General features: G+C 46.5%; 1 protein-coding gene across 1 annotated transcript in view; it reads left to right on the forward strand.

The window, feature by feature from the left end:
* The window catches only part of LOC146202002 (putative G-protein coupled receptor CG31760), a 90,812-nt gene that overhangs the window by 40,299 nt on the left and 24,238 nt on the right, over nt 1-26,275 (forward strand). The window contains exons 7-9 of the mRNA XM_084587893.1: nt 4,753-4,906; nt 24,031-24,140; nt 24,227-24,441. Of these exons, the coding sequence (XP_084444019.1) occupies nt 4,753-4,906; nt 24,031-24,140; nt 24,227-24,441 (479 nt within the window). The remainder of the gene's footprint in view (nt 1-4,752; nt 4,907-24,030; nt 24,141-24,226; nt 24,442-26,275) is intronic.

Genomic DNA, 26,275 nt, shown 5'->3' on the forward strand with positions numbered 1-26,275 from the left:
AAATGAGATGTGAAAGAAAAGACGACACACAAATAAAATACGAAAAAGAACAATTGGGTATATTAACAATTAACCACTCGATTACAAATACACTTCGATTCGTGCACGCACGTTCGCACACAGTTTTCAAACGTCCGCTCAGCGTGCTGACGCACAACTCCCTCCGCACATTTCTTCACGCGCCCGCTCTCATTGTCGACGTACCGCGCACTCCTGCTCGGTGTCCCATGATCGCACTCTCTCGCACTAAAACAGGCGTACGGTCCGCCTGCATCCCTGCTTGCGATTTTACCAGTGCCCCAGAGCGATCTTGGAGACGGGCCGCGGCGGTGACTCAAAGGCCGTACTACTGACACCAAACAATGAGCCGGGGCGCGCGGCAGACACGGAGACGTCCGCGGAACCTCGTCCCCCCTCAGAAAATGCTGTTTTCTTTTTCTATTTTACGGTGAGCTTCTTTCAAACTTTGACGAGTCCGCACAAGCTCCGTTCTGCGGCCCGACCGCAACGTCGCCCCGCATCGGCCTTTCGCTGCAGGCCAACTGTTTCCTCACTTGTCAACGCAGTCGATGGGCTGAGAGAATGCACGGGGATGAAGCGGCCATCCCCCGCCTCCATAACCTCACTTTTCTAAACTAGAGAAAACATTTGCTTGTTGAGAGCTTGTTCGCACATGAAAAAACGGATTGATAAACCACTTACTACTTTGACTCAGCGCACTGGCAATTTGCAGCCAGGCATCGTTTTGCACTTCTCTCTGTGCGATTTCAGCTACTCGTAGTAGAGAGTCGGCCTCTGCCGAACTTTTTTTATGAGAGGCTGATAATTCCACAGCGAAGATTCCGCACTGCACATGATCAAGCTGCGGACAGACACAATCACCGACACAGACACAATCACCGACACAGACACATAACACCGGCGAGTCGAGACACTGCAGTAGAGTAGGAGCGTTGGGTGATGTTGCCTACAAGGGTTTGCGCGCGAAATCTGTGACGACCGGAAGCCCCGTGACCGGAAAAGGAAAACCGAAACGGCTGTGCGCATTGGTCGCACGTAACAGACGTATCTGTGCTAGTCGTAAAAGCCGCGGGTCCTCCGACATTTGTGTTTCGCCTACCGCGTGAAAGTCATTAACGACGACAGCGCCACCGCATGTTCATGGCGTAGACAGAGTAAAGGAGGTCTATATAGTCACGGTATCTTAAGTGCGTGTGCGCACGGGCACAGACGCACATACACGCACTGACACACATCATGAACGCACGCGCGCGCGAGCGCGCAGGAAAGCCCGTTGTGTCACACTTCCAGCCTACGGGTAGAGCAAAAGCCTGCAGATTTAGAAATGGATAAAAGCCCCAGTATCGTTCAAGAGGAAAGTATATAACGATTGTATCTTACCTGTACTCACCTATGGTGCTGAAACGTGGAGGCCAGCCAAAAGGTTCTACTTAAGCTGAGAACAACGCAGAGTGCTAGATGTGACGGAAATGATAGGTGTTAAGAGATAGGAAATGTGCCGGGTGGGTCAGAGAAATAACTCGAGTTCATACATTTTAGTGGAAATCAAGAAGAAAAAAATGGGCATGGACAGAGCATATTTAATGAAAAGAGTGGATAACCGATGGTAGCTAAGGGTAACAAATTGTATTCCAAGGGAAAGAAAGCGTTACACGGGGCGGCAGAAAGTTTGGTCGGCGGATGAGGTTAAGACGTTCGCAGGGGTCAAGGGGCTACAGCTAGCACAGGACCGCGTTAGCTGGAGTAATATGAGTGAGGCTTTCGCTCTGCAGTGGGTATAATCCGGCTGATGATGATGATGATGACGATGATGATGATGATGATGATGATGATGATAAGCACCGTTTAGAACGGCAGCCTTGTGCAAAATGCTGGCAAAAGCAATACGTGAATTAGCATCACTTCGCGTTATGAGTTATCATGAGCTGTACTTTATACATATTTGCGAATGCAGCTGCGCAGAAAAGGTGAACAGCGTTTTTCAGGTGATATCAAAGAGGAAGGGGCTTTGCTAAATAGTCTGCTGTCGTACTTACTGCCAGTCGCACGGTCAGCTGCGACGATCGCGAGTGTTTCATCTGCATGGGAACAAAAACGTCGTCATGGCGAACAGCCGAGCGGCAATTCCTATACCGCGTTTTTCTGGAAAACTCAACCTCATGAGTAGAAGGATCGTTTGATGTCGGTTGGGTCCGAAATATATGTTCTCTTTAGTCCGGATAACTAATTGCTGGGGTGATTCGGGTTACTGGGAAGCGCTGCAACTGTAAAAGTGCCACGCCAACACGTGATCATTCGTACACAGAGGGGCAGAAAGCATGGCTTGTCGGATCCCACAGTTCAACTGAAGAAATTAAACGTATTTTGTATCTCCCCGCAAATGTAACACCTCTACGTTAAAATTTCGCGACAACACAGCCATTTTCAGTAACGGGGTTAAGCATTCAGGGCCTCGTAAATGCGTTGCCTCTAAAATGCAGCGAAATTTTTCCTGCTAGGCGTTTATGCTGAGAATATGACCCGTGTGCCGTCAAGGTACTTAAAGCGAAATTTCCTCTTCGAGCAGTCTTTCTTGCGATTGCCAGCGCTTCTTTCGAAAGCGAGGTTTCAAATTCGATCTAAGCTGTGGGTTGATTGAAGCAAATTTCGTTCATGACTTACTGAAGCATTGCGGGATAACGCAGCTTGAAACATCGCGATTCTAACCGTCGAGAAGGAAAGAAAGCTTTTAGTGATGCATCCTCTACCAGGCAGTTTTATTATCCTAAAGACCCCAGAAGCGTAGCGGAGTCTCGGTTGCCGTGTTTTTTGTTGAGACGAACGAAGCCTGTGAAAGGCATTGGGCAGCGTTTCTGAAGGTCTCGAGTGAAACCCTGTCTGCGCATACCTGAGAAGGTTTCATTTCTTTTTTTTTTTTGTGTGTGTGTGTGTGACAGAGTGGCTAGCGGCATAAACTGCCCACAAGTCACGAGCGGTTGTGGATTGCAAGCGTCTTCATGTGTGCCGCGCGCTGCAGCCGTATGAAGAGGACGAATAAATTTAAGGGCACTCCTATAGCTGCCTGCGAAAGCGGGTTAGTCACTGAGAATTTAGTGCGTCGCGAGATCGAGATTTTTGTGTTAAAGGCATGCGCGCAATTATTTATGCTTACTTACTATAACAGCGCGACAGGTACAGTTTTTTCCCCTCTATTTAAGAGCAAGCCCCCCCCCCCCCTCCCTGTTTTTACACGCGCAATGAAGTGCTAATAAAGACGCGCATCTTTTTGAAGACTATTTTTTTATTGTCTTCCTATACCCTATCTGCGTATAGTGGAAGAAAGCGGAGAGACGCTTTTTTTGGTAGCGGATTTTTTTTTCAGAAGCTAAGAACTCGAACGATGCTAACTTTAGCAGAAAATAAATAAAAATCTAAATGCTTTCGAGTATTTTACGTCTAGCAGCGGCTTGACGCAGATATTCCGTTTTGAAGCAAAGCTCATATTCTAATTCTTAATATTAAAGTCTAACTAAAATCCTTTCTTATTATTATTACTACTGCATGAGAATCAACATCCGCAAATCAATCGCTGATAGTAGTTAGAGTCGTGAGATAAATCAAATAGGATGCTTCCAAATCCAACCAATCTGAGTAGATTTATTTATTCATTTATTATATTCTCAAGGTTCATTACAAATTAATAACAAAACAGCTCTTGGCAATCAAGACAACGAACTATTGCTGACAGTTCATCGCTATTCTAAATACGCCTTTTTACGCCTCTGAAAGCGCTTGGAGGCCCAAAGAGATGGGGGGTAGAATTCAGAGGAAGATGACGCTGTAACTCTCGGTTGTTTCTTCGAATGGGTTCCTCCGTGCCCAAATTATTTCCCAGCAAAGCAGAAAAAAAGAGCAGTGACTGAAGATGCGGACGAGAAGTTTGCTATTACCGCCACCGGCCGATGCTTTATAGAGGCTTATGCCTGGCTAGTACTATATGCTGTCCCTTGGGGATCACTGGTTAAACCGCACCGCGCAAAACCTGAGCAGTCCCTGAAGGAACCAATAAAATTGTTTTCACGTGCAGCGTTGAGAGAAGCTCATGATTGAAAGTGGTTAGTGGAAAGATTTGCGCGAAAATCAAGCTTGCTGATGATGCCTGTTCGGGGTTATATTTTCAACGGAATGGGCGGGCTACTGCCGGATAACGTTCTTCAAAGCGAGTGACTAAGTGACGCTTCAGCGCGTCGCAAAGAATGATTGCTGTACAGTCTAAGGCTCAGTGTTCTTCTGCGACCGTGGGCTGGCCGACAGCCCTGTTTGTGAAAGCTGCAGTTGGCGAGTAGTCAATCTCTCATGTCCTGTATGTGCATCCGACTTTTGCGAGCGTAAGACAAACGTTGTGTTGTGCTCTGGATCACCTCGATCCTCGTCCTTAAACAGAGAATAAAATCATCGGTCCGTGACGGCAGCAGTTAACTGCATCACTGTTTTGTTTCCTGAGAGCGATTAGTGGCTTCAGTGACACATTGGGACTGTGTTCTCGTCCCTTCTCTTTTCCCCTTTTTAATCCCCTCGTTCCGGTTCTACAGTGGAGGGTAGCCATGAAACACCTTTCCAGTTAACATCTTGCCCCCCCCCCCCCCCTCTCTCCCTCGCCCCTCCCTGTATCCCTCTTTCTGTCTAGTATATATTTGTGTTTAACGAAGAGGTGGCCCCTTGTTGACATTTGCTTTCTCTTCGTGGTTTCAGAATTTCACTTCTGACCATATCTGTGATCTGCATCGTGCTGACGATGGTCCTGGCCGGTTACGTGTACCGCTACCGCAAGCTGAAGGTGATTAAGGTGGCCAGCCCCGTCTTCCTCTGCATCACTCTCATCGGCTGCGCCATCATGTACTGTGAGGTGGGTGCTCCGCCACGACTGGCAGCGGACAAAGCCGAACGCGCCTTAGCACACCTAGTGCGCAATTGTCTAGCGACGACGGAAAAGGGGTATCGTTTGTGTTCCCAACGGCGCCTGCCCACACTTTACTTTTGGAATGAAGCGCTTTTGTTTCATTTTTATTGAAGTGAAAACTGAGCCTCTACGGGGACATTTATGGCTACGCGGCGCCGATTTCTCGCTCATCTGGCGTCTCCGTCTCGTGGGGAACGGGATCACGACCAGAATTTCTGGGAAACATTCTTGAACGTAATTTTATTTCCTCAATGTAAAACTGCACCATAACAGTCAACACATCCGCAGATCCTCCTTCGCCAAGCTACTAGTAGTTTTTTTTTTGGCATTTTATTTTCAAAAGTACTCCTCGCTGGTTTTCTCTGACAGTCTTAATTACTAACGATGAACGCGGGAAAAACTCAGGGAGGCAAACTTTCGCTACACATCTGAAGCTCAGACCATGCTGTCAATGTATTCGTAGAAGTATCTTACAATATTCCGCACCAAACTCAGTATTATATTCAAGAACATCGCCCCATTATTTTCAATAGCAGCTTTAACTACTCGGTGCAAGCGCAGGAAAAACATGTAAAAGACACTTTTTGCTACGCTTCGGAAGCTTGACCATTATCTCCACTATGTGCGTAAACGTATCTTATGGCATTTAACAGTTACCTCATAATTAGTTAAAATGACATCCCAGAAAGCTGAACTTTTGTGGCAATGGTTGAGGTTGGTTCTATTTGCGGATTGGAGATGCTAGAGCATGTGACGTTATATCACTGTGCTTGTACTGTCGATGCTGGAGCTAACCTAAGCGGTTAAAAAACAATACGAAGTGCGCTCGTAAAGTACTATAGTGCTAGAGCCTTTTATCCACAAGCAAAATAAATTACATATATGCCATCGCTAAACTAAGACCAAAATCTGGACAGGCGCCATTGTGCGCGTTCGTCCGCGGCACGCTGTTCCGGCCAGGATTTGTAACAGATCGCGTCTGTTCATAGCTCGCTCAGCTTATGGAGGGCTGCCCGAACCAATAACTGCGTGCTGATCGACGCATCATTATTACCATTTTTCAGTATGCGGTTGCATTTGCAGTAGATACTTTAGAGCAAGCGCTACAAATGTGTCTGATGATGGAGACTTCGATGATAGTATACCGTTAACCTGTCTCCGGCTTGACTGCACTGCATGCGCTGCAGACGAGAGATGCTCTAGAGATTTGCAGGTGGTGGCCGTGGAACTGGCTGCGCAAAGAAAAGCAGCGGGGTGTCATGGTCATGCATGAACACTGCAGTTAGCGTCTTTCACCTGGTTTGAATGCGCTATTTTCTTGAAGAAACTTACTGCCAACAAAAGCGTAAATTCGACCGCAAAAAGGCCTGTAGCAAACGCAGCTCTTAAATAAGCAAAACAGGACTTCGCTAGCGCCTACAGAATGTAATTTTGACGTTCGTCAAGTTTTCTTTACGGTAACGCGGCGCAGGTGCTTTATTCGAGTTTCTCACGCGACTGCAGTGAGGAAATCAAAAAGCATATTCAAACTGCGAAAATAGATCTGATCACAAGATTTCTGGACGGCTGCAGCCATGAAATTAGGAGACGCCTGCTTCTGGGAAAGAGAGCAATGGTTAGCCTTGACCGCCTAGTAAAGAGCAGAGACATTAGTCTGCCAACCAAGATCCGTATAACTCGTGCTATGGTCTTTCCAGTTGTGATGTATGGATGCGAGAGTTGGACTGTGAAAAAGGCTGACCGCCGAAGAATTGACGCGTTTGAATTGTGGTGCTGGCGAAGACTCTTGAGAGTTCCTTGGACTGCGAGAAGATCAAATCAGTCGATATTGTCGACCATAAACCCTGACTGCTCATTGGAGGGTCAAATTCTAAAGTTAAAGCTCAGCTACTTTGGTCATCTGATGAGAAGAGAGGAGTCGCTGGAGAAAGATTTGATGTTGGGAAAGGTTGAGGGTCGCCGGAGAAGGGGTAGGCAGCGAACGCGATGGTTAGATGGCATCCTCGAGGCACTGCAGATGAAGTTATGTGATGTTAAGAAGATAGTTAGAGACCGGAAAGCGTGGCGTGACATGGTCCATAGGGTCACGAAGAGTCGGACACGACTGAACGCCTGAACTGACTGAACTAACTGAAACGCACTTACTTCTGTAATATTTCACAGTGCACCTTAAAGGTCAACTCCGGTGGTTTTTCCATCATTCTGTGTTTTTAGTTGAATTACATTCCTCGGCATGTGCTGACTCGAACAAAAAAACCGTTTTTCGAAATTCCAATTAGAAGTATTTTTAAAAAGAAAAAACAGCAAATCGAAACCGAAACTGCTTTCATGGCCAGAAACGACGTCCCAGGTGACGAAATAGTGACGTCACACTCAGTATTAGAGAAACACTCGTACGTGCGTTGGATGGTGAAAATAAAGTATGGAAATCATGAAGCATTGCATAAAATGTCTGAGGTAGTTCAATATAAGCCTCACAATTTCATAATTATGCGGGAAGTGGACAGTAACGCCGGTATACTGTTTGTGACGTCAGAAGCTCAGTGTTGCCGGCAGAAATAGTCTCAACTTAAGCCATGAAAACAGCACAATTTAAAGTCGTGTTGCGCGCGAACGGATTATCGTACGGCGCCCAAATTTTGTAGAATGCGTCAGGACGGAGAGGAGAGTCTACAGTAAAATTTTTATTAGAATATTCGAATGCCAAAAAACCCCCGGAGTTGTCCTTTAAACTCGGAGCTTTATAGTTAGTACTCTGGCAAATAAATATCCTGCACGCGGTTAAATTAAAATGCACTCAGGTCGCTTTAGCTTCAGCAGCTTTTAGACGTGGGCATTGGTCATCTGACAGTTGTGTAAATAACCAGCGCATCAACCGACAACGTTAGCGACCGCTTGGCTTTGTCCTATTCGTCAACGCTAAGGTTAGAAGTTCCTCCACAAGGCACATATAAGCGCGGTAATCTCAAAACTATCAAGACGCGTTCACGTCTGTCAGCGAAATAAGTTCAGAGGTTTCGAACGCTGGGTTGATGTGTAAGACTCATTTTTTACCCTCACCATATCTGCGAAGACAGAAAATACTGTTGCTCTCCATGAGACACCTATATAGTCAACGGCATAATCCCGGAAACCCTGGATCATATCCTGGAGCTGATGGGGGTGTCAGGTGAGCTCATGACAATACCACGCATAAACTTTGTTTTTTTTTTTTTTTGTATTTGTTTATTTATTTATTTTTTTGCGATGGGAAGGGCCCTATTGTCTGACATTTATTTCCGCTATGAAGAGCGAAACTATGTACTCTTAGCCCAATTTTAAACGTCGAGGCAAATTACATTCTGTGGCACTTAGTTCCCATTCCGCAGATTTTTGTGAATGTCTTAACATCGAAAGTAGGTTTACTCTTGAAGTGCGGTGCACACAGCGAACCCTACAAACGCGCGTGCACGCTTTCTTGAAGCAGGTCATCGAGTCTTCCTTCGGCTTCTATACCGGGTGTTTCAGCTAAGATGAACCGGAATTTGAAAAATAGGCTTTTCGAGATATTCAGATGTGTTCATCGGCTTTGCGATACCAGTGTTTGCAGACAATAAAACCAAGTGAACGATACTAACTAGTAATCTGGTCACTAAGTCTTTAACTATTTCACCTAGGTACTTGAATGCAGTAGTAAGTTTAATAGCCGGCCGTTAGTGAGAGCGATATCACTTCTCAGGATATCGAAAACGCGACTTTCCTCGGCGCTGTGGCTCAATAAATAAATAAATAAATAAATAAATAAATAAATAAATAAATAAATAAATAAATAAATAAATAAATAAATAAATAAATAAATAAATAAATAAATAAGGTTCATATCGCGCCACCTTGTCGAAAAGCGTGCCTCTTCGGCGAGCCGCGGAGTTACGTCAATAATGGCACGTCACTTGGGGCCGCACTTTAACCTGGCTTCTCTTTCGTGTGAACTGGAGCAAAGAGCAGGGGCGAGCACAGTAGCGCGAGTGTGGGGTACGGGGCAGTGCGGCAGGTCACGTGGCAGGTGGACGCCGGCGTAGCGTTTAGTGATTAACGTCGCTCCGCACGGCACGCTTCTCGAAGCGGACGCGTTGTCGTCGAAGCTTATCCGTCCACAGCGGCGAGGAAAATCGCTTTTCCGAAATTTTAAAAAGGAATACGGCCATTACTAACGGCCTGTTACCGATCTTCAGTCACATTCAAGCATCTAGATAGATGTCCTTGGATAGCTCCTTCAGTGGCCACAAAACGTCCCAGCATCCTCGTCGCCACATTATTGCACATCGTACCATTGTCAGCAAAAGTAAGAGGCCTCCTTTTCCCCTCCCCTTCTTCAAGTTGCGAACCTTGCCACACCGCTTGCTTGGGCCTCCTGCCCTCTTAGTGAAACAAAAGTGCTTCCTCAGGACGGATGCGCCTGCACGCATTGCGGCATGGTTTGAAATTATAAGGGGAAAGGGGGGTCTCATTCCTTCAGCATCGAGCAATGAGGTGTGCGTGCTCGAACTTTTGAACGTTTGTAGCATATGCGTTTTTTTTTTATATAGTACCAACTCATTTAGTCAGTGCAGTTGGAAGAAAAATTTGATTACAAATTTAATACCCCGTTAAAAATTTCATAGTGAAGTTTTTTATGTGCGCTTTTCATTTAATTCATATTGCCTGAAATTACATTGTGGTTAAAGCTTAGCTTTCTTTATGTCATTCGTTATATAACACAGAGGTACGGAAAGAAGTTCGATGCAAAGCAAGTCCCAATGCACTAGAATTGTAGATGCACAGTTTGATTACAGTGTAGATTAAGTTCTTTCCTGAAAAGTTGGTAAACCTGGGCCCCACGGCGTTCTGTCGGTTTCGAAGCACGAGTAGTTGCGAAAAAGCCCGCCATATGATAGGATGTGACAAAGAAGGCTAGCGAGGCTTTTCCTGTAATAGTGTAAGAGTAATTAACAAAAATCTTATAAGTTTGTACGACACGTCGAATCGAAGCACACTCATTGACACTGCGTATTTTACAGCGGGAGTTCACAAGTTTCGATGGTATTACTGCGAGAGGTACGTGTAGGGGGAATACAGAGCAAGGTGGACATATGTTTTAATACCTTTCTCTCAAGAGGAAAGTGTATAACAGTTGCATCCTACCGGTACTGACCTATGGGGCTGAAACATGGAGGTTAACGAAAAGGGTCCTATTTAAGTTGAGGACAACTCAGAGGGCTATGGAACGAAAAATGGTAGGTGTAACATAAAGAGATAGGAAGCTTTCAGAGTAGCTCAGGGAAATAACTCAAATTACTGACATTCTTGTCGAAAATAAGAACAAGAAATGGGCATGGGCAGGACATGTATTTCGAAGAGAGGATAACCGGTGGTCTATAAGAATAACCAATTGGATTCCGAGGGAAGGTAAGCGTAGCAGAGGGCGGCAGAAAATTAGGTGGTGGATGAGAATAGGAAGCTCGCAGGGGTCAAGTGGATGCATATAGCGCAGGACCGCGTTAATTTGGGAGGGGCCTTCGCCCTGCAGTGGGTATAGTCCGACTGATGACTTTGATGATGATGATTATGATGATGATGACTTTTATCTCTCCTCACATCTGGTATCCAATGTATTGCGTGGCCATAAAGCGAGTAAGTGACCATGGTGCATTTTTCACAGGTCGAGGTTACTTCTTTTCTTGTGTGGTGTACCGCGAGTTGCCTTTTTATTCGTCCTAGTTCTCGATTTCATCCGGCGTGAGCTAGAGTTTAATAAGGACTCGCTGTTCGCAAACCCGAGAGCACGTCTCGGTGACACTTGGTCTCAATTTTCAGAAGTGTTTGCCCGAAAGTCCCAGTGGAGATGTACAAGCCGTTCAAGGACTTTCCTCGTTCTGGCGACCTCGTTAGGCGGTCCTTAGGGACTTTGTTTTCTTTGTGTGCTGGGCATTCCTGGGTAACCAGTCCAGCCTGTGTTAGGCACTTTCACGGGATACACCAGTGTAAATCAAAGCATGTTCTAAATCTGTGACATAAATTAGCTTTGATCAGACGGAAAAGAGGGAAGATTGGCCTAGTTATGTACTGTGCCAACACAGACAGCCGACGCAGCTTCTTAGTAGCGCTTCAGAATTTGCGAAATCAACTTCGCGAATAACGACAGTCACAGCAATTGAAGGGTTAGCCTAATTCCGCCTAGAAACCGCAAAAATAGTATTTGTTAGTGATTCGGTGACGCCGTAGCAGGTCAGACGAAAGCGTAGGTTGCTGTTGTCGAAGATGCTACATGGCGTGCCAAACTCGCGCTATACGATACGATGTTGGGCGTGTTCGCAACACCGGCACGTGCGCAAAAATATGTGCACGCACCTGTTACACGGAAGGGGAGCTCTGCGTTGGAACGCGCAACGCCGTCCGCGATGCACCGTTGTTGACTGTGCAGCGGCAATGTCACGTGCGATGTGAAGCGCGCTGCCATGCATCGGCTTCATCGGCGTAATCGCAGCTAGCGGCAGAGGGCGCTGGGCTTTTCGCGAGCAAAAGCTTTCCTCCTTTTCGTTAGTTAATCTGTTGCGTCATTTCAGCGCCTTCGATTTATCCCTCAGCGGCGGTGCAAGGAGATGACCTTGCACTGCAGCGGCCGTGGCTATGCGTGCCCAAGGAGACCGGAGAATTAGGGCATCAAGATGGCCGTGGCGAGGGGTGCTATTGAAAAAGGAGGGCTCGTGGCGACAGGCGCACGGCTGCCTGGCGAGATGGCGTTTGTTTCTTTGGCACGAGCTTTGTTTGTCGCTTTAACTTTTGGGGATAGAATCGTTTGACCTTTCCTCCGGAAGCAAATTAAAGGGCCAAGAAAGGGCTCTCTCGCGCGGCGTTGCTACTTGGTTCTCAATGCATATGCAAATACTGCATTTTTTAAGGCTGTTTACAGCTCTGCACGCTTTTCGTGCAAACAAGCTCTTCGTCCGAAGTTTTTTGCGACGATTGGTTTGCGTGTAACTTCGAGAAAATTGAGAATTCGTTCGCAGTGATGGTGATGGTGTGTCTGCGGGGGCGGTGGCTGTACCTGGAGACTGTTCTTGTGCGTGGACCAATGCCATGCGCATCCGAGCTGCAGGCTTTGCGGAGCTTTTCATTCCCCTTGAGTCCCGCACCTAGTAAATTACCATTGGCGCGTTAGACTAATCTCGCCTGGAAGTAGAAAAAAAAAAAGGAAAAAAGTTTGCAATTTTGTCTGTTTTTACAGCGTCAAGCCGTGTGCAACATTTCTTTTATTGGCCAACTCCCACTGCTGCAAGAAAGCTTGGCTTTGCCTTCGATTTATTCGTATTGCGAGGTCGGCAATTTTGCATCTCTCAGACGCAGTATACTGTTGAGGGCTTCTAGCTGTCCAGTAAAATAGCAGCGTGGGATGCGGTTTCAGGCCGTGCTCGGATGTTCGCAATCTGTATTTTCTGTCTTTCAAAAGCAATAGTCCACGCATGGACTGCATGTTGCATGGTTTTTTGATGCGTTACAAGCGATCGCTACGAAGTAACTTTGTAACTTGCAATATTATCTGCTATTTTCACATGATGCTAAGTACTGTTTCACGGCCGTTCTAGTTTGCTGTGTCCTGCATAGTGGGACATTTTTTTTTTATGGTAAGGTATGAAAGTGGGATCATATAGTAGAGCTTTGTTACAGCCATGTTGATGGGTATTCAGTTCGTTCGACCGAAAAGCCTTTGTCGTTACCTTGGCTGTCGTCGTATCCCGAAATGAGTGTTGGAGAAAATACGCGTGGTGTAATTTCGCTTCAAAATTGTCATGATGCAACCGCACTTGGTGCAGCGCTCATGGTGGTGTCATGCCGTTTCGATTCCCATGTAGCATTCGTCTTCCAACCAAGTTGGAGGCTAGTTTGAGATAGGGATTCGATCCAATGACATATTGCCGCGAAAACTATAGGCTTGAGCGCCCCCCCCCCCCCCCTCCCCCCTTTCCAATTGTTTAAACAATCGCCAGGCGACTGAGGATTATTATGACGTACGTTTATGAACATATTGCTACATATTGTCAAAGCTTCCGATCCGTAGAAAAGTTTGGTCCTGAAATTTGTTTCGCGCTCATAACGAATAGTTAAGGACATAATCAGGAAATCCAGTGAGGCACGTTTTTGAAACTTAGTAACAAGAACTATTAGCCTACCCAGGACGAATCTGCGGATATACTGATTGTTACGGTTCAGTTACCGAATTCGTGAAAAAAAGAAAAGCTGCATTCAAAAACTCTTTCCCAGAATTTGTGAAATATTACTGGGTGTGCACTTAACTAGTTCTTTTGCTATTTTGCATCGTTGCAAAATGAAAATGGTGCAAAACATATCAATAGTCAGAATTTTACACGTTAATAAGGGGACCGGACTTCATACAATCCCAATTAATGAAAATCGATATAGACTTCTTGCAATGGTAGCCTTCGATTTCGCTGCATTGCCATATTTTCCTACAGGGGCAAGGGCCGTAGTCAAGCTGTTCCATACAGCTCTTAGTCGTTCCTTCTTTGCGGAAAAGAAAAATAAACATACTGAAAGTGAAACATATTGGCAGCGCACCTGCTGTTTATGATTAATCTTTGATAGGAGTGTGCTGTTAGCAATAAATGAAGCGCGAGGGGTAAAATGAGAGGGTATTAATGGAGGCGAGCGCATTATTAGAGCAAATTAATTTAACTTCGAAGGCGCCAAGGCTGTTCTTTAGAAGTGCCAATCCATCTCGCTTGTATTTCCTCTCCAGGCGCTAATATATTTGAATGTCTGTGTTCCCCAATTGCCGTGTGTATCCGTATGAGCTTAATCTGGGTAACTTTGTGCTAATACATAAAGACGGGAGGCAGTTCTATTGCCTGAATTTACAGAGTAATATGAAATTCATGTGCGCTTAACACAAGTTTCGAAATAAAACTGCTAGTGCAGATAAAATAGTTCGTACATACCTGTGCTAGTACTTCTCTCAGCATAATCCTGTTAATAAATTCTAGTACAGTGTTTCTTTGAGTGCATTTTTTATATGCAGGTTACATTCTTTATTTCTTCGCATAATTGCTTATTTGCTGATGGCACGTGTGCTGCATGTTTTTTTTTTTTTTTTTTTTAAATATAATTTCATTGTGGAAGACACAAAACGTAGGTAGTGTTTATATTTGGGTCCTTTGTCTGCCCCTTCCTAAAAAATACCCAAACGGGGATGAGAGTTCTCCAAAGTAAATAAATATGGGAACCTAGGATTAATCCGCATATAAGGCACGTTGGGAGCTTGTTTATCGTTTCCACGTGTTAATAAAATCCCGATAATGTTATGGAGCAACTGTTTCGCGTATTATCCACTTCGAGTTTCTGCATAGTGATCTTAGACTGCATAGCATCATGGGGCAGCGCATATATAACGCATTCAAAGTGTATTAGTCAACTACCAAAGAGAGTAGTTATCAGTATTAGTTTTTGAACCAGAACACGTATTAAAAAACACCTGTTTAAATTATGCGTTACTTCCGCAAGTGGATTTCGTTCATGTATTAGGTGCCCTTGTGTTCTTTCTCATCTTTCGTTTTTATTGGCAAGCGTTTTTTTTTTTTTAATCTACGTGTGTATCAAGTTGCCCAAATTTCCGCTCTCCAGTATTATGTGTAGCTGACATAATACAGCGATAGGAAATTTGATGACCTTCTACCACTGAGTTTCATTATTTACCGGATAACTGTTCTAAAGCTGCAGCTGACAATTGTTTCATTTTATCCGTTTCCAGAATTGTTTACGATCGAAAGTTGATAGGGTTGCACGGCGCTCGCACTTGGAATTTCATACCGGCATACATGACAGCAGTGCGCAGTTTTTGCGCAGCCAGGTAGCCCTTTTGCTCAGTTTATAAGCAGTAATTATTGTGCCGATTATTGTGGTACATTGAATTGTATTTATTTCACCAGAACGACTGGTGGGATTTCCGGGCAAGAAAAACTGCGTTTTCAGTTAGAGTGATCAGTCCCGTTTCTAGCCAGTCAGGCTATGGAACCAAACAAATATTGGCTCTTTTTATGTTGCGTGTAGATACAAAGCGCCGATAAAAACAAAAAAAAAAAAAAAAACGAAGCTTGTACATAAGTTCAGGATCCAGACAGCGGTGCACCAAGTTTATAAGCGTTGTTGGCGTGGCGCGAAGATGCGGACTCGAAGGAACGACATCTATATCTAAATTTATTTTTCAGTTTAGTCCCTTGATAGCAGGAGAGCAGGGCCTCACGTCGTGGCGTACTCTCGGTTTCGCTAATGCACTTATTTAAGCCATTTCAAAGCTAATATGACTACATTAACGCAATAGCGTTCAAGGTCCCGCGAGCAAAAACATCACGGGCGTAATTATCGCACATAACATTTGGCTGGTGACACGGCCAGGCACCGACTATACTCCGTTTCATACATCAGGTGCAAAAGAAATAAAAAAAAAAAAAGGTGTATCACTACGCGCTCGTTTTGTGGGCGAGTGGTTTCTGCGGAAACGATCTCTATTCTGGGCATACACGTTTGCAATAACTTGATTTGCGTGCCTGGACATCTTCGCAGTGCGGATCTTGTCGAAAACATTCGCTCCGAAGAGGCAGTCGAGGTCGCTGCGTTGCACAGCCCGGAGGGCGCAGCAGGCAGGGGTGGCGGGGCAGCGAAAACGCGACACGAACGAAAACGTCAAACGAAACATACAAATTCACCGAATCTGTTCTCCCTAAAAAAAGGTGCTTTTTATGAAGTTGATGCGGCAAATATGAGATGTATTAAGCTTGCAGACAAAGCAGCTGTTACTTCCTCTCGTCCAGAGCAGGCACTAATTTTCATCGCGGATGCGGGGAGCGCAAACAAGAGGTCTAGCTTTGGCAGTGTTGCACTTGATGTATGAAACGGATTATAGTCGTGGAGTTCTGTGACGTCATGCGACCGTCGGCTAGCGTCCTTGAGATGAGAGGATGAGATGAGTATCGAACCATTGGATTCAGAGCTAGTAACGCTACCCTTGGCCACGCAGACACCTCCATGCGGCCTTCTGAAAGTGGGGCTTAATAAATCTGCATCTGATGGTTGCCTACGACTGTGGGCGAACTATAGTTTATGCGGGATATTAGAGGCTAAAATTAAGCGATTGGTGATTAAGCGAGTAGCAAAGTGCGCGTGCGCGAAAACGAATTCCCAAGGACAGCCGCAGACGAGAGACATTTCCACTTTCACGTCATAATGTGAAAGGCGGAGCTTAACTGTCCTAAGCACAATAAATGCGCAGGTTTCCCTTCACAACGCCTGCGTAACATTCGAAACTCTTTTGCGTCCGCATTCGAAAGACAGAGTCGAGCAGTGATTGCGTGGTTGATCTCATGCTTGACATTCTTTCCACAGCAGCATCGAACGGAGTACTGCTCGGATTTATCGTGCGACTATCCGAGAGCGTCAGAAGTTTCCTGTATTTCAGTTTATTCAAATACCGAAAAGTGAAGCAAGAGCGAAAGTCTGGGTGCCCTTACCGCATAAAAGGCGTGCGCTTGTTAAAAAAAAAAAAAAAAGAAGAAAAAAACGCGGTCCTATTACATTCCGCGCCAGTTAATGCGGCTGAAAATTCAAGTAACCGAAGCTACCTCGACAAACGGTAACGTATCGACAAAAGCATAAGTGAAAGTATTTCTTATTACTGTAGCATACTAATTCAGCACTGATCTCAGGCGGGGATTTCTAACTCGTGTAGGAATTAAACCGCCGGATGAATGGCTTAAGGAAGCGATTTCAAGGAAATCACGTCACGGCGCACACGATCATCTTCTAATCCACTTTCGCTCTCTTTAACCTGGCATCGCAAGGAATAAGTGTCGAGAACTGTTCACGATGAGGCTGTGACCAGAATTATTGAACAGTATATAGCAGAAGCCTGCTGAGTGCAGGCAAATGCGAACGAACTTATTTGTGTGGCGTAGCATGTGGAATAAGTGAATAATTCTCGGTAGTGTTGCTCACGTTAGATACGGGCTGCGATTATATACTGCTCTATCCTCCAGCGCAATCTCAAGAAATAGACAATTCTTTGTTCTTCCTTATTTTTTCCATTGTGACCGCAAGGGTGTTCTGCCTTGACTTGGAGGCCAGACGCAGCGTGCTCAGTCCAAGATAACAATCTCTCTTCCCGTGGAAGAAAGTGAGAGTTCGCCCTTACTCGCGACGTGAGACTTGCGCGTAGAGACGGAAACGGATCACAGATCTCGCTACCCCCGTGCATTCCGTACACATTCACGGCTGTGACCTTCTGGTCCTCCGTGTGTTACGAAACACGTTCTCCCATGTTAATGAGACCCGCAAGCCACTTCCGGGTGACTGTCTGTCGTAATGTTTCTGTAATCGCGACCGAAAACGACTCATACAGATTGCTTGCGTTGTCCTTTTGACATGAGGGTTCTTTTCCGCTCCTAAGGCGTAAATGAGCGCACTGAGCGCCTTCACTTTGGATGTGGTTCAGGCTCTCCTTTTGGTGTTCTGGTATAATTTTAGCTTTTATATTTCATGGCGTCATTTTTTCGACTTTTTGTGTTTGTGTCGCTTTGTTTCCTGAGCATTGGTGCAATTAGGTAGACTAGCAGATAAGCAATTTGGCCTTAAAGTAATGCATGTAAGCTTCGGGCTGTCAGCAGTTTGGCATTCCGCGTTAGAAACCACTTCTTAATAAATGACCATTATGTCTGTCAAAGAGGAAAGGCCAGGTAAGCGACTCGCCGTCTGATTGTTTGTTGTTCATTTCCTTTATTTTTCAAGCGATAAGTTGCTGGAAATAGACAGCAATCATTCTTGAACGGCCAGTTGCAGGGCATTATTGGAAGAAAATGAACTCTACGCCGCTATATATCATAACTGGGCAACATTGTATTCATGACTCACATTTCGAACTTTTGGGGTGTGCCATTGTCGTGACGCTGGGGCTACGTCGACCCGGCCTTCACTTGGTAGCGTGCAGAGACTCGGGGTTGAAGTAGGATTGAATCTTCGAAGTTGGTGAAATATGTACAAGCAGGTTTACTGGCACTTTGAGAAAACGTATTTACAAGAATATTTACATGAAGAAGAAGGGTACATCAGCAAAATGACAAGCGTTAAGAGTTCATAGCGAGAAGCGACTGGATGAGCCGTTTACCCAGGGCCCAGAGCGACCTTTCGTGCTCTGCAGCGTCCTTAAAAACCCCCTATGTCCAGCCCCTCTCTGAAGATGCTGACCAACCAAATCCAGGGCACGCCCCTCAGGTATCGGCATCCAATCGAACACATCACTGCACTGATGGTCTGAAGCACTGACTGGTCCGGCATTCATTCGTTGGGCGTGATCACTTGTTGGCGGGAAAAGCTTGGGAACGGCGAGGAGAGGAGGTACATTTCTATTCTTCAGCAAAGAAACCACAGGCTGGTTCTGACAAGGGGTTTTACTTCTCAGAAACCCGAGTGCACGTGGCGCCGCATAGGGCTCCCAACATGGTCCCTTTTCGACAATTGCAAATCTTTCCTGCATTCCCGGGAAATCACTTAATGGCCGTATGAGTCATGCTCCTTTCTTGTCCTGCACGTCAGCGGACATGTCACTCTGTCGTCTCCTTTGGATAGGAGGCATTCATCACTGGAGGATAGCATTTCTCGACTGGAAGGGTGAACAAAAGAAAGAAAGCACTTCCTGCTATTTCCCGCAGGGGGACGTTTCTTTGTGTTTTTCCAGATGTTCTCTTGACAGGGTCAATTTGGCATTTGCAGGTTGTCCACAAAGCAAAACATGCTTACAAAACAGGATTCCTGGAAACAGGCTCACTTAGAGCCATTGGACCATCACCACATATTCACAAAACTTATCCATGCCCACAGGCGAACAATAGAGCGCGCAATTGCGGATGCTTGGTCGTAACAGCCTCCTCCCCCGCCAGAAGAGTCTCGGAGGGCAGCAGTCCCAGCTGCTGCATGAAGAGACGACTTAATGGCCTGCACGTGAACGCTTGAAGCTCGCTGTTGCTTGTCGCGTTGTCTTGATTGTTGTAGGCCAAATTGCTCGAGCTGTCTGAAACTCAACCACATGTCGAAGCAAGCACTCGGCTCCCGTCTGAAGAGACCAGGTTAAAAGGAAAACTGCCATTGTTGTTCGAGAAAAGCCCACTCTCAAGACGTTCAGGACCCACGTATTCCTAGAAAACCAAACGTGCTGCTTTACATAGTCACACATATACAAGCGCACGAAAAAAAAAAAAACCTGATTATCAATTTGGATACATGGTGAGGAACATCTCGGACCGCTTAGAAAGAGCGGCTAAGCGCGTCCGCATTCCCATTTAACTTCCCCTTTTTGTATCTTATTTCAAAATTGTACTGCTGTAAAATCAAGCTCCACCTAAGAAGGCGACTGTTCTTCGATGTCGCAGTTTGCAGCCAAGCCAGGGGACAATGGTCCGTCTCTACGGTGAATTTGGCCCCTCCAAGATAGCACTGCAATTTTTGAATGGCCCATACAATGCAAGCGCATTCTTTCTCTGACGCGCAATAAGCCCTCTCTCTAGAACTCAGTTTTCTGCTCAAGTAGAGCACGGGGTGCTCATTACCGTCGTCATCTATCTGGCAGAGAACAGCACCTAACCCTCGATCACTGGCATCACACTGGACCGTGAATTCTCGGCCATAGTCTGGAGCTCGCAATACCGGACGGCTAATCAGCACAGCCTTCAGGTTTACGAAGGAGGCTTCCTTTTGTTCGTCCCAGACTACATTTGTCGGTTCTGTCTTGCGGAGAGCGTCGGTCAGAGGGCTAGCCAAAGATGAATAGTTAGGGATGTAGTGATTGTAGTATCCCGTCAGACCTAGGAATGCTCGAATTTCCGTCTTCGTGCTCGGCCGCGGGTAGTCTGCTACCGCAGAAATCTTAATCTCGCTGGGTTTCCTGAAACCTTGACCTACATTGTGACCCAAGTAGTCCACGGTCGCCCTTGCCAGGCAACATTTCTCGGCCTTTACGGTTAGTCCAGCTTGACGCAAAAGGCTCAGTACAGCTCTTAGATGTACCATATGGTCCGCCCATGAGTCGGAAAAAACCGCAATGTCGTCTAAATAAGGCACCGCGAATGTTTCACACCCCTTTAAAACCCTATCCATGAGTCGGGAAAAACAAAATGGAGCATTTTTGAGCCCGAAACTCATCATTGTTGGCTGGTAGCTGCCCGTCGGAGTGACGAAAGCCGCGTATCTGCTGGCGCGTTCAGTGAGCGGTACTTGCCAGTATCCTCGAGTAAGGTCCAGCGTAGTCACATATGCCGCTCTACTGACCTGTTCTACTCTCTCCTCAATATTCGGAATAGGATACACTTGATCCCTGGTGAGAGAATTTAGCTTTCGGTAGTCTACCACAGGCCTAGGGTCTTTACCTGGAGCTTCTACTAAGATCATAGGCGAAGCATAATCGCTTTCCGAGGGTTTTATTACTCCCAATTCCAGCATGCGAGTTACTTCCCTATCCAGAATTTCTCTTTGCCTTGGAGAAAATCGGTAGCACCTTGATCGCACTGGCACGTCTGAAGTCAGCTCAATATCGTGCTCAGTCAAATCAGTTCTGCCTGGCCTGTCCACGAAGCAGGCCTCAAACTCTGTTATTATCTCGCCCAGATCGGACAGCTGGGATTTCTTTAGTTCTCCTCTCTGCTCCGTCTTTTTGAGAAGCTCCTGAGCGTTGCTTCCTTTTCCGCTGAGGCAAATCAAGTTGTCCCCCATCTCCTCGGGAAGGTTTAACGTTAGATTTACCACGGCTTCCTTCTGCACATAAGGCTTCATAAGATTGCAATGATAAATGCGCACTGCTTTACGCCTATCGGGGATTTTCACTGCGTAGTTAGTGTCAGAAAGCTCTGCAACGACTTTAGCAGGTCCTTCCCACTGTACTTCGAGCTTATTCTTGGGATCATTGGCTTGCTCCATAGCTAAGTCCTCTCGGGTTCCACTTAGAAGTCTCGTGAGATTACTAGACACCGGCGGCAAGAGGTTACTCTCAAGAACGTCCTCATTCCGCGTCTCATCAAGCTCCCTTTCAAGTTGACATATCTGAGATGCCTCGCTCTCAAAGTTTTCTGACCTGCTATCTTCCGCATTTACCACTGTTTTAACTGCCGTTTCCTCCGCTGTTGATTTTTCTGAAATGAGCAGTGTAGCTAGTTCTCGCGCCTTTGAACGTGTTAAGGCCTGCACATCTCTGTCTCCGAAAATCAGAAGGCAAGCTTTGACCTTCTCGTAGTTGTCCGCGTCCTCCTTGTTTAGCCGCGCGACAACCTCCGCTGCCTCGCAGGGCAGAACCGTCAATAATCTCTGAGACCACGTGTCTCGCTGGAAGGACAGTTCTTCGCAAGTTCGCTCAAAGTTACCCAGATACAGACCGATAGCCCCTGATATCACATATGGCTGCATGTACTTTGACATCTTGAAATCTGCCTCCTTGTTGAGAAGAGGTACCGCTAGCTGGGGACAATTGCCCGACCTCTTGCTCAACTCTACTTCTAATTTCCGGAGCTCAATTTCTAGCTCCCGCTTTTTTGCTTCTCTCTCAAGCTTCTCACGTTCGTGCTCCCTTTCCTCTTTTTCTCTCCTCTTTTCTTCTTTTTCCCGCTCTTTCTGCTGTCTGAGCTGCTCCTCCTTTTTTTGGGCGATGAGGTTCCATGCTTCACTGAGCTCCTCATCATCGGCTCCCAAATCTGTGATTGCCTTTATAATCAAGGGTTTTCGTGCCAAACCACTTGTATCAATTCCCAATTCCTCACACAATAGCAACAGGTCCGGTTTCTGCAGCTTTTGTAGGTCCATGATCGCTCCGAGTGTCGGCTACTTCCAAAACAACAGTGCAAACTACCAAACCTAAAGGCGTTTCAACACTTTTTACCAGTTCTAAAATCTAACCCTGTTCTAGAACCTGGTCCACATCAGAAGAAAAGCCAAGCACTCACCCACACATGCGATCGATGTTCCGAGCTGCTCTCTTGTTGGCCGATTGTTGCGCCTGCTTGTTGCTTGAGATGCCACCTCCGATCACAAGATGTTGTGGCTTGTAGCTTCAGATCCACCTCCAATCACCAGATGTTGTGGCTTGTAGATTCAGACCCCAACGCTGGACACCAGTCGTTGTGCTTGTAGATTCAGATCCCACCGCTGCCACCAGTTGTCGTGACGCTGGGGCTACGTCGACCCGGCCTTCACTTGGTAGCGTGCAGAGACTCGGGGTTGAAGTAGGATTGAATCTTCGAAGTTGGTGAAATATGTACAAGCAGGTTTACTGGCACTTTGAGAAAACGTATTTACAAGAATATTTACATGAAGAAGAAGGGTACATCAGCAAAATGACAAGCGTTAAGAGTTCATAGCGAGAAGCGACTGGATGAGCCGTTTACCCAGGGCCCAGAGCGACCTTTCGTGCTCTGCAGCGTCCTTAAAAACCCCCTATGTCCAGCCCCTCTCTGAAGATGCTGACCAACCAAATCCAGGGCACGCCCCTCAGGTATCGGCATCCAATCGAACACATCACTGCACTGATGGTCTGAAGCACTGACTGGTCCGGCATTCATTCGTTGGGCGTGATCACTTGTTGGCGGGAAAAGCTTGGGAACGGCGAGGAGAGGAGGTACATTTCTATTCTTCAGCAAAGAAACCACAGGCTGGTTCTGACAAGGGGTTTTACTTCTCAGAAACCCGAGTGCACGTGGCGCCGCATAGGGCTCCCAACATGGTCCCTTTTCGACAATTGCAAATCTTTCCTGCATTCCCGGGAAATCACTTAATGGCCGTATGAGTCATGCTCCTTTCTTGTCCTGCACGTCAGCGGACATGTCACTCTGTCGTCTCCTTTGGATAGGAGGCATTCATCACTGGAGGATAGCATTTCTCGACTGGAAGGGTGAACAAAAGAAAGAAAGCACTTCCTGCTATTTCCCGCAGGGGGACGTTTCTTTGTGTTTTTCCAGATGTTCTCTTGACAGGGTCAATTTGGCATTTGCAGGTTGTCCACAAAGCAAAACATGCTTACAAAACAGGATTCCTGGAAACAGGCTCACTTAGAGCCATTGGACCATCACCACATATTCACAAAACTTATCCATGCCCACAGGCGAACAATAGAGCGCGCAATTGCGGATGCTTGGTCGTAACAGCCATACAAGAAGAAAAGAGGCGCTGCTGCTTCCTTTGCTTTTCAAACTCGCATTTGTTTTACTCCAAACTTCCAAGCTGCAGTCATTAAGGGACTCTCCCAGTCTACACCTCTTTGATTTATTTACACGAGCCAAAACTTAAGCGCAACATTTCAAATAATGACATTTTCTTTCTTTATGCGCAATCAAGTATAGTCTTGCAGAATTTTTGTTTGGACGTATCAGAATTGGCGATTCGATTCAATAGAAAACGGAAGCGATTGCAATGTTCAAGACTAGGCCTACAAACCGCGCATGTTCGAATCGACGGAGCAATGAAACCTTCCGCTGAGAGCAGTGCTTATAGTATCGTACCATCAGGGTATGCAACTTGAATAACGTCTTTGTAAGTCAGGCGATTAAGTACGTTTTAAATGGTTTCCGCAGCAGTACTCTAGCACCCTGTGTCCGGTTTGCTATTGAGTTACAAGGCAGTCGACTTACCAGATATCAGGCGACGTACAGCGTCAATGACACTTAGTGGGAACGCGGCTCCGCGTAGCTGCGTACTTGCGGAGCATCACTGCGCCTAAGCCAGTAGCAAATTCGCGCAAAATAGCGGACGACATGAAACACCACTTCGATGTCTCCGTATTCATGCGCCAAACTGAATTGATTCGTGACCGAATTATGTGCAATGGCGCTGCGCACTGCGTGGCCACGCTGAGCCGTGTTCACGCTAAGCGTGATTTACACTGTACATGACACGGAACAAGGTCAGACCAGTATGCGTACCTGCTTCATTTACAGTCATGAACTAAGTACCTCTAGAAGCTCGATGCTCGCATATGTTCAACCGCACCTCATTCATATGTTGGCACACTGTTCCAGATGGCCGCTATATTTCCTGTGCTCGACGTCTACTGTTGTGTGGCTACCAAGTGGACGCGTCATATGGGCTTCTGCATCACGTACAGCACGCTCCTTCTGAAGACCTGGAGGCAAGCAGCTTCGTCTTTGCCCATTGCCTCGCGCTGCCGATTGCTCGCGGTCGTGCTTACGCTGTGCCGGTCTTGTTGTGTTGCAGGGTGTCGCTGACGTACCGCGTCAAGTCAGCGCACAAGCTGAAGTTGACAGACAAGCAGCTGCTCCAGTGGCTGTTTCCCATACTGTTAGAAATGGCCATCTACCTGGGAACCTGGACCATATCTTCTCCACCCGATGGCATATATCTTAAGGACTGGCATGGGCTCAAGTTTAAGCAGTGCGAATACAACTGGTGGGATCACACCATGGCCATTGGTGAGTCTTGCGCGTCCGCGCCTTCGCAACTGCCCCGTCCTCACAGTTGCATGAGGGGAAAGGTATACCGAGGTATAATGCTTGAGTATTAATAGAGAGTCGTGCTACGTGAAAGTCTGACTGCAGTGAAAATGAAGTTTGGGACTTTGATTTGTTTTAAGTGCGAACTTTGGCACCGAAGGCGTGACGGTCTGGTAAGGGGGAAATATAGCCTGGGCTAATAAAAACGAAGAAAAAGAGCACATGTGTCAGGTGTCCGAAGCTCTAGAGAACAAGATCAATGCAGTAGAATCCTATAAGCATCCTCTTCAGCTATTCACTGTTCGGAGAGTGCACGTCTCTTTGCCTGCATTCGCTACCGGTGCATTTGACAGTTTTAGGCCGCTTCGGGGTGGCGCTTGTGTGTCTAAAACCTTTGTGGGGATATAACGGGGTGAAGATGGTGGCTACAAGGAGGCAAAGAAAATCGCACAAGGTTTGATGGAAAGCTTCAGTCTGCAGGCCATCGTGATCACACATGAGATCTCCATGAAGCGCGGTGTTTAAGATGACAGGTCAGTGGCAGCTTTGTTTATATCAGTGCAGAATATGCAGCCACCAGGTTACTGTGCTAGCGGGGTTCTAAATCATGTTAAATCGCACTTGTGCACGTGCCTTCGTGCTTTTATGCGTGCATACGCCTTTTGTCAAAAATAGATGACAATCTTAGCGATGGGCTTAGAGGATTTCGGAGCCCTGCTCTCCGGTTCTTGGGGCATTGCTGCTGCTCTGCTGTGGAGAAGATGTTAGCCCTCGCTACAGAACGCTTCGAAGGAACAACGGCGCCACACGAGTCTTAGAACACAGAACAGAAAATGATCGGGTTCATCGCGACAGGACCCGATTGTTTCGTGACTCGGATGACTTGAATGACTCGAGGCTTCCACTTCCGCTTTCTTGGCGCCAATGTTTAATTTACAGCTGCTGTTAGCAAATCAGAGGCCGAATTTTCAAAATTTTGTGCTTAAGAATCATTCGTGACTCCACGAGTCATGATTGCATTGCAGAAGTTATATTGTCGATCATTTATGAGCCAATTGTTTCTGTAATTTAACCCTGAGTTTTCTGACGCGTACTGTTGTAGCCTCCACCTCATGACTATTAAACTGTGGCATCAAGGTTAGCTTTTGCCGTTATTGCGACCCGAGCCCAGCGATAGCTTCTTAGCTGGAGACAGGACGAGAAGACAGGAGCGTTCACCAAAAATTACAAAGATATATATATTCACATTGTTACAGAATGCAGTGACAGAAAGACGGCAAGAATGGAGTCAAGCCAAAAACAACGCGCACTAATATAGGGTTTACCTCTCAGGGCCCCGCCTTTTCCTCCAATCAGCAGATCTCTTTCTTGGGAGCTGTCTTGCGGTAGCATCGTTGAACCTGATTGGACGCAATTCTAGTTGCTGGGGCTTTGCCTTTCTTTTTGTTATTTCCTTGTTTGTCCAGAAAGGAAGATTTGAGGCCCAGCGCATGAGTTCGCTTGTACATGCGACGGCATCACGCGTGTATACAGGTGCCAGCGTTATCCGTACTCGAAGGAAGGCTGCACCACTCTTCACAGACGCTGGGCTTCGCTGTAGTTCCTCGGTCCGCACGAAGCACGGGATGCTTTGCGAGTATCCATTGCACCCCGCAAATCACGCGCAAGCACGCACACAACCCAAAACAGGGACGCTGCCAACAGAGACAATTCCTCGCCTCGTCTTGGTAGGCGAAGTTCATGCCTGTGGAGTATATAGAATGTCCGAGGCACGGATCGAGGGCTCTCTCTCGCGGATGGTTTGCCTCGAGGC

This window comes from Amblyomma maculatum, chromosome 1 (genome assembly GCF_055883805.1).
Source record: "Amblyomma maculatum isolate TAMU_Amacu chromosome 1, ASM5588380v1, whole genome shotgun sequence".
Lineage (NCBI taxonomy): Eukaryota > Metazoa > Arthropoda > Arachnida > Ixodida > Ixodidae > Amblyomma > Amblyomma maculatum.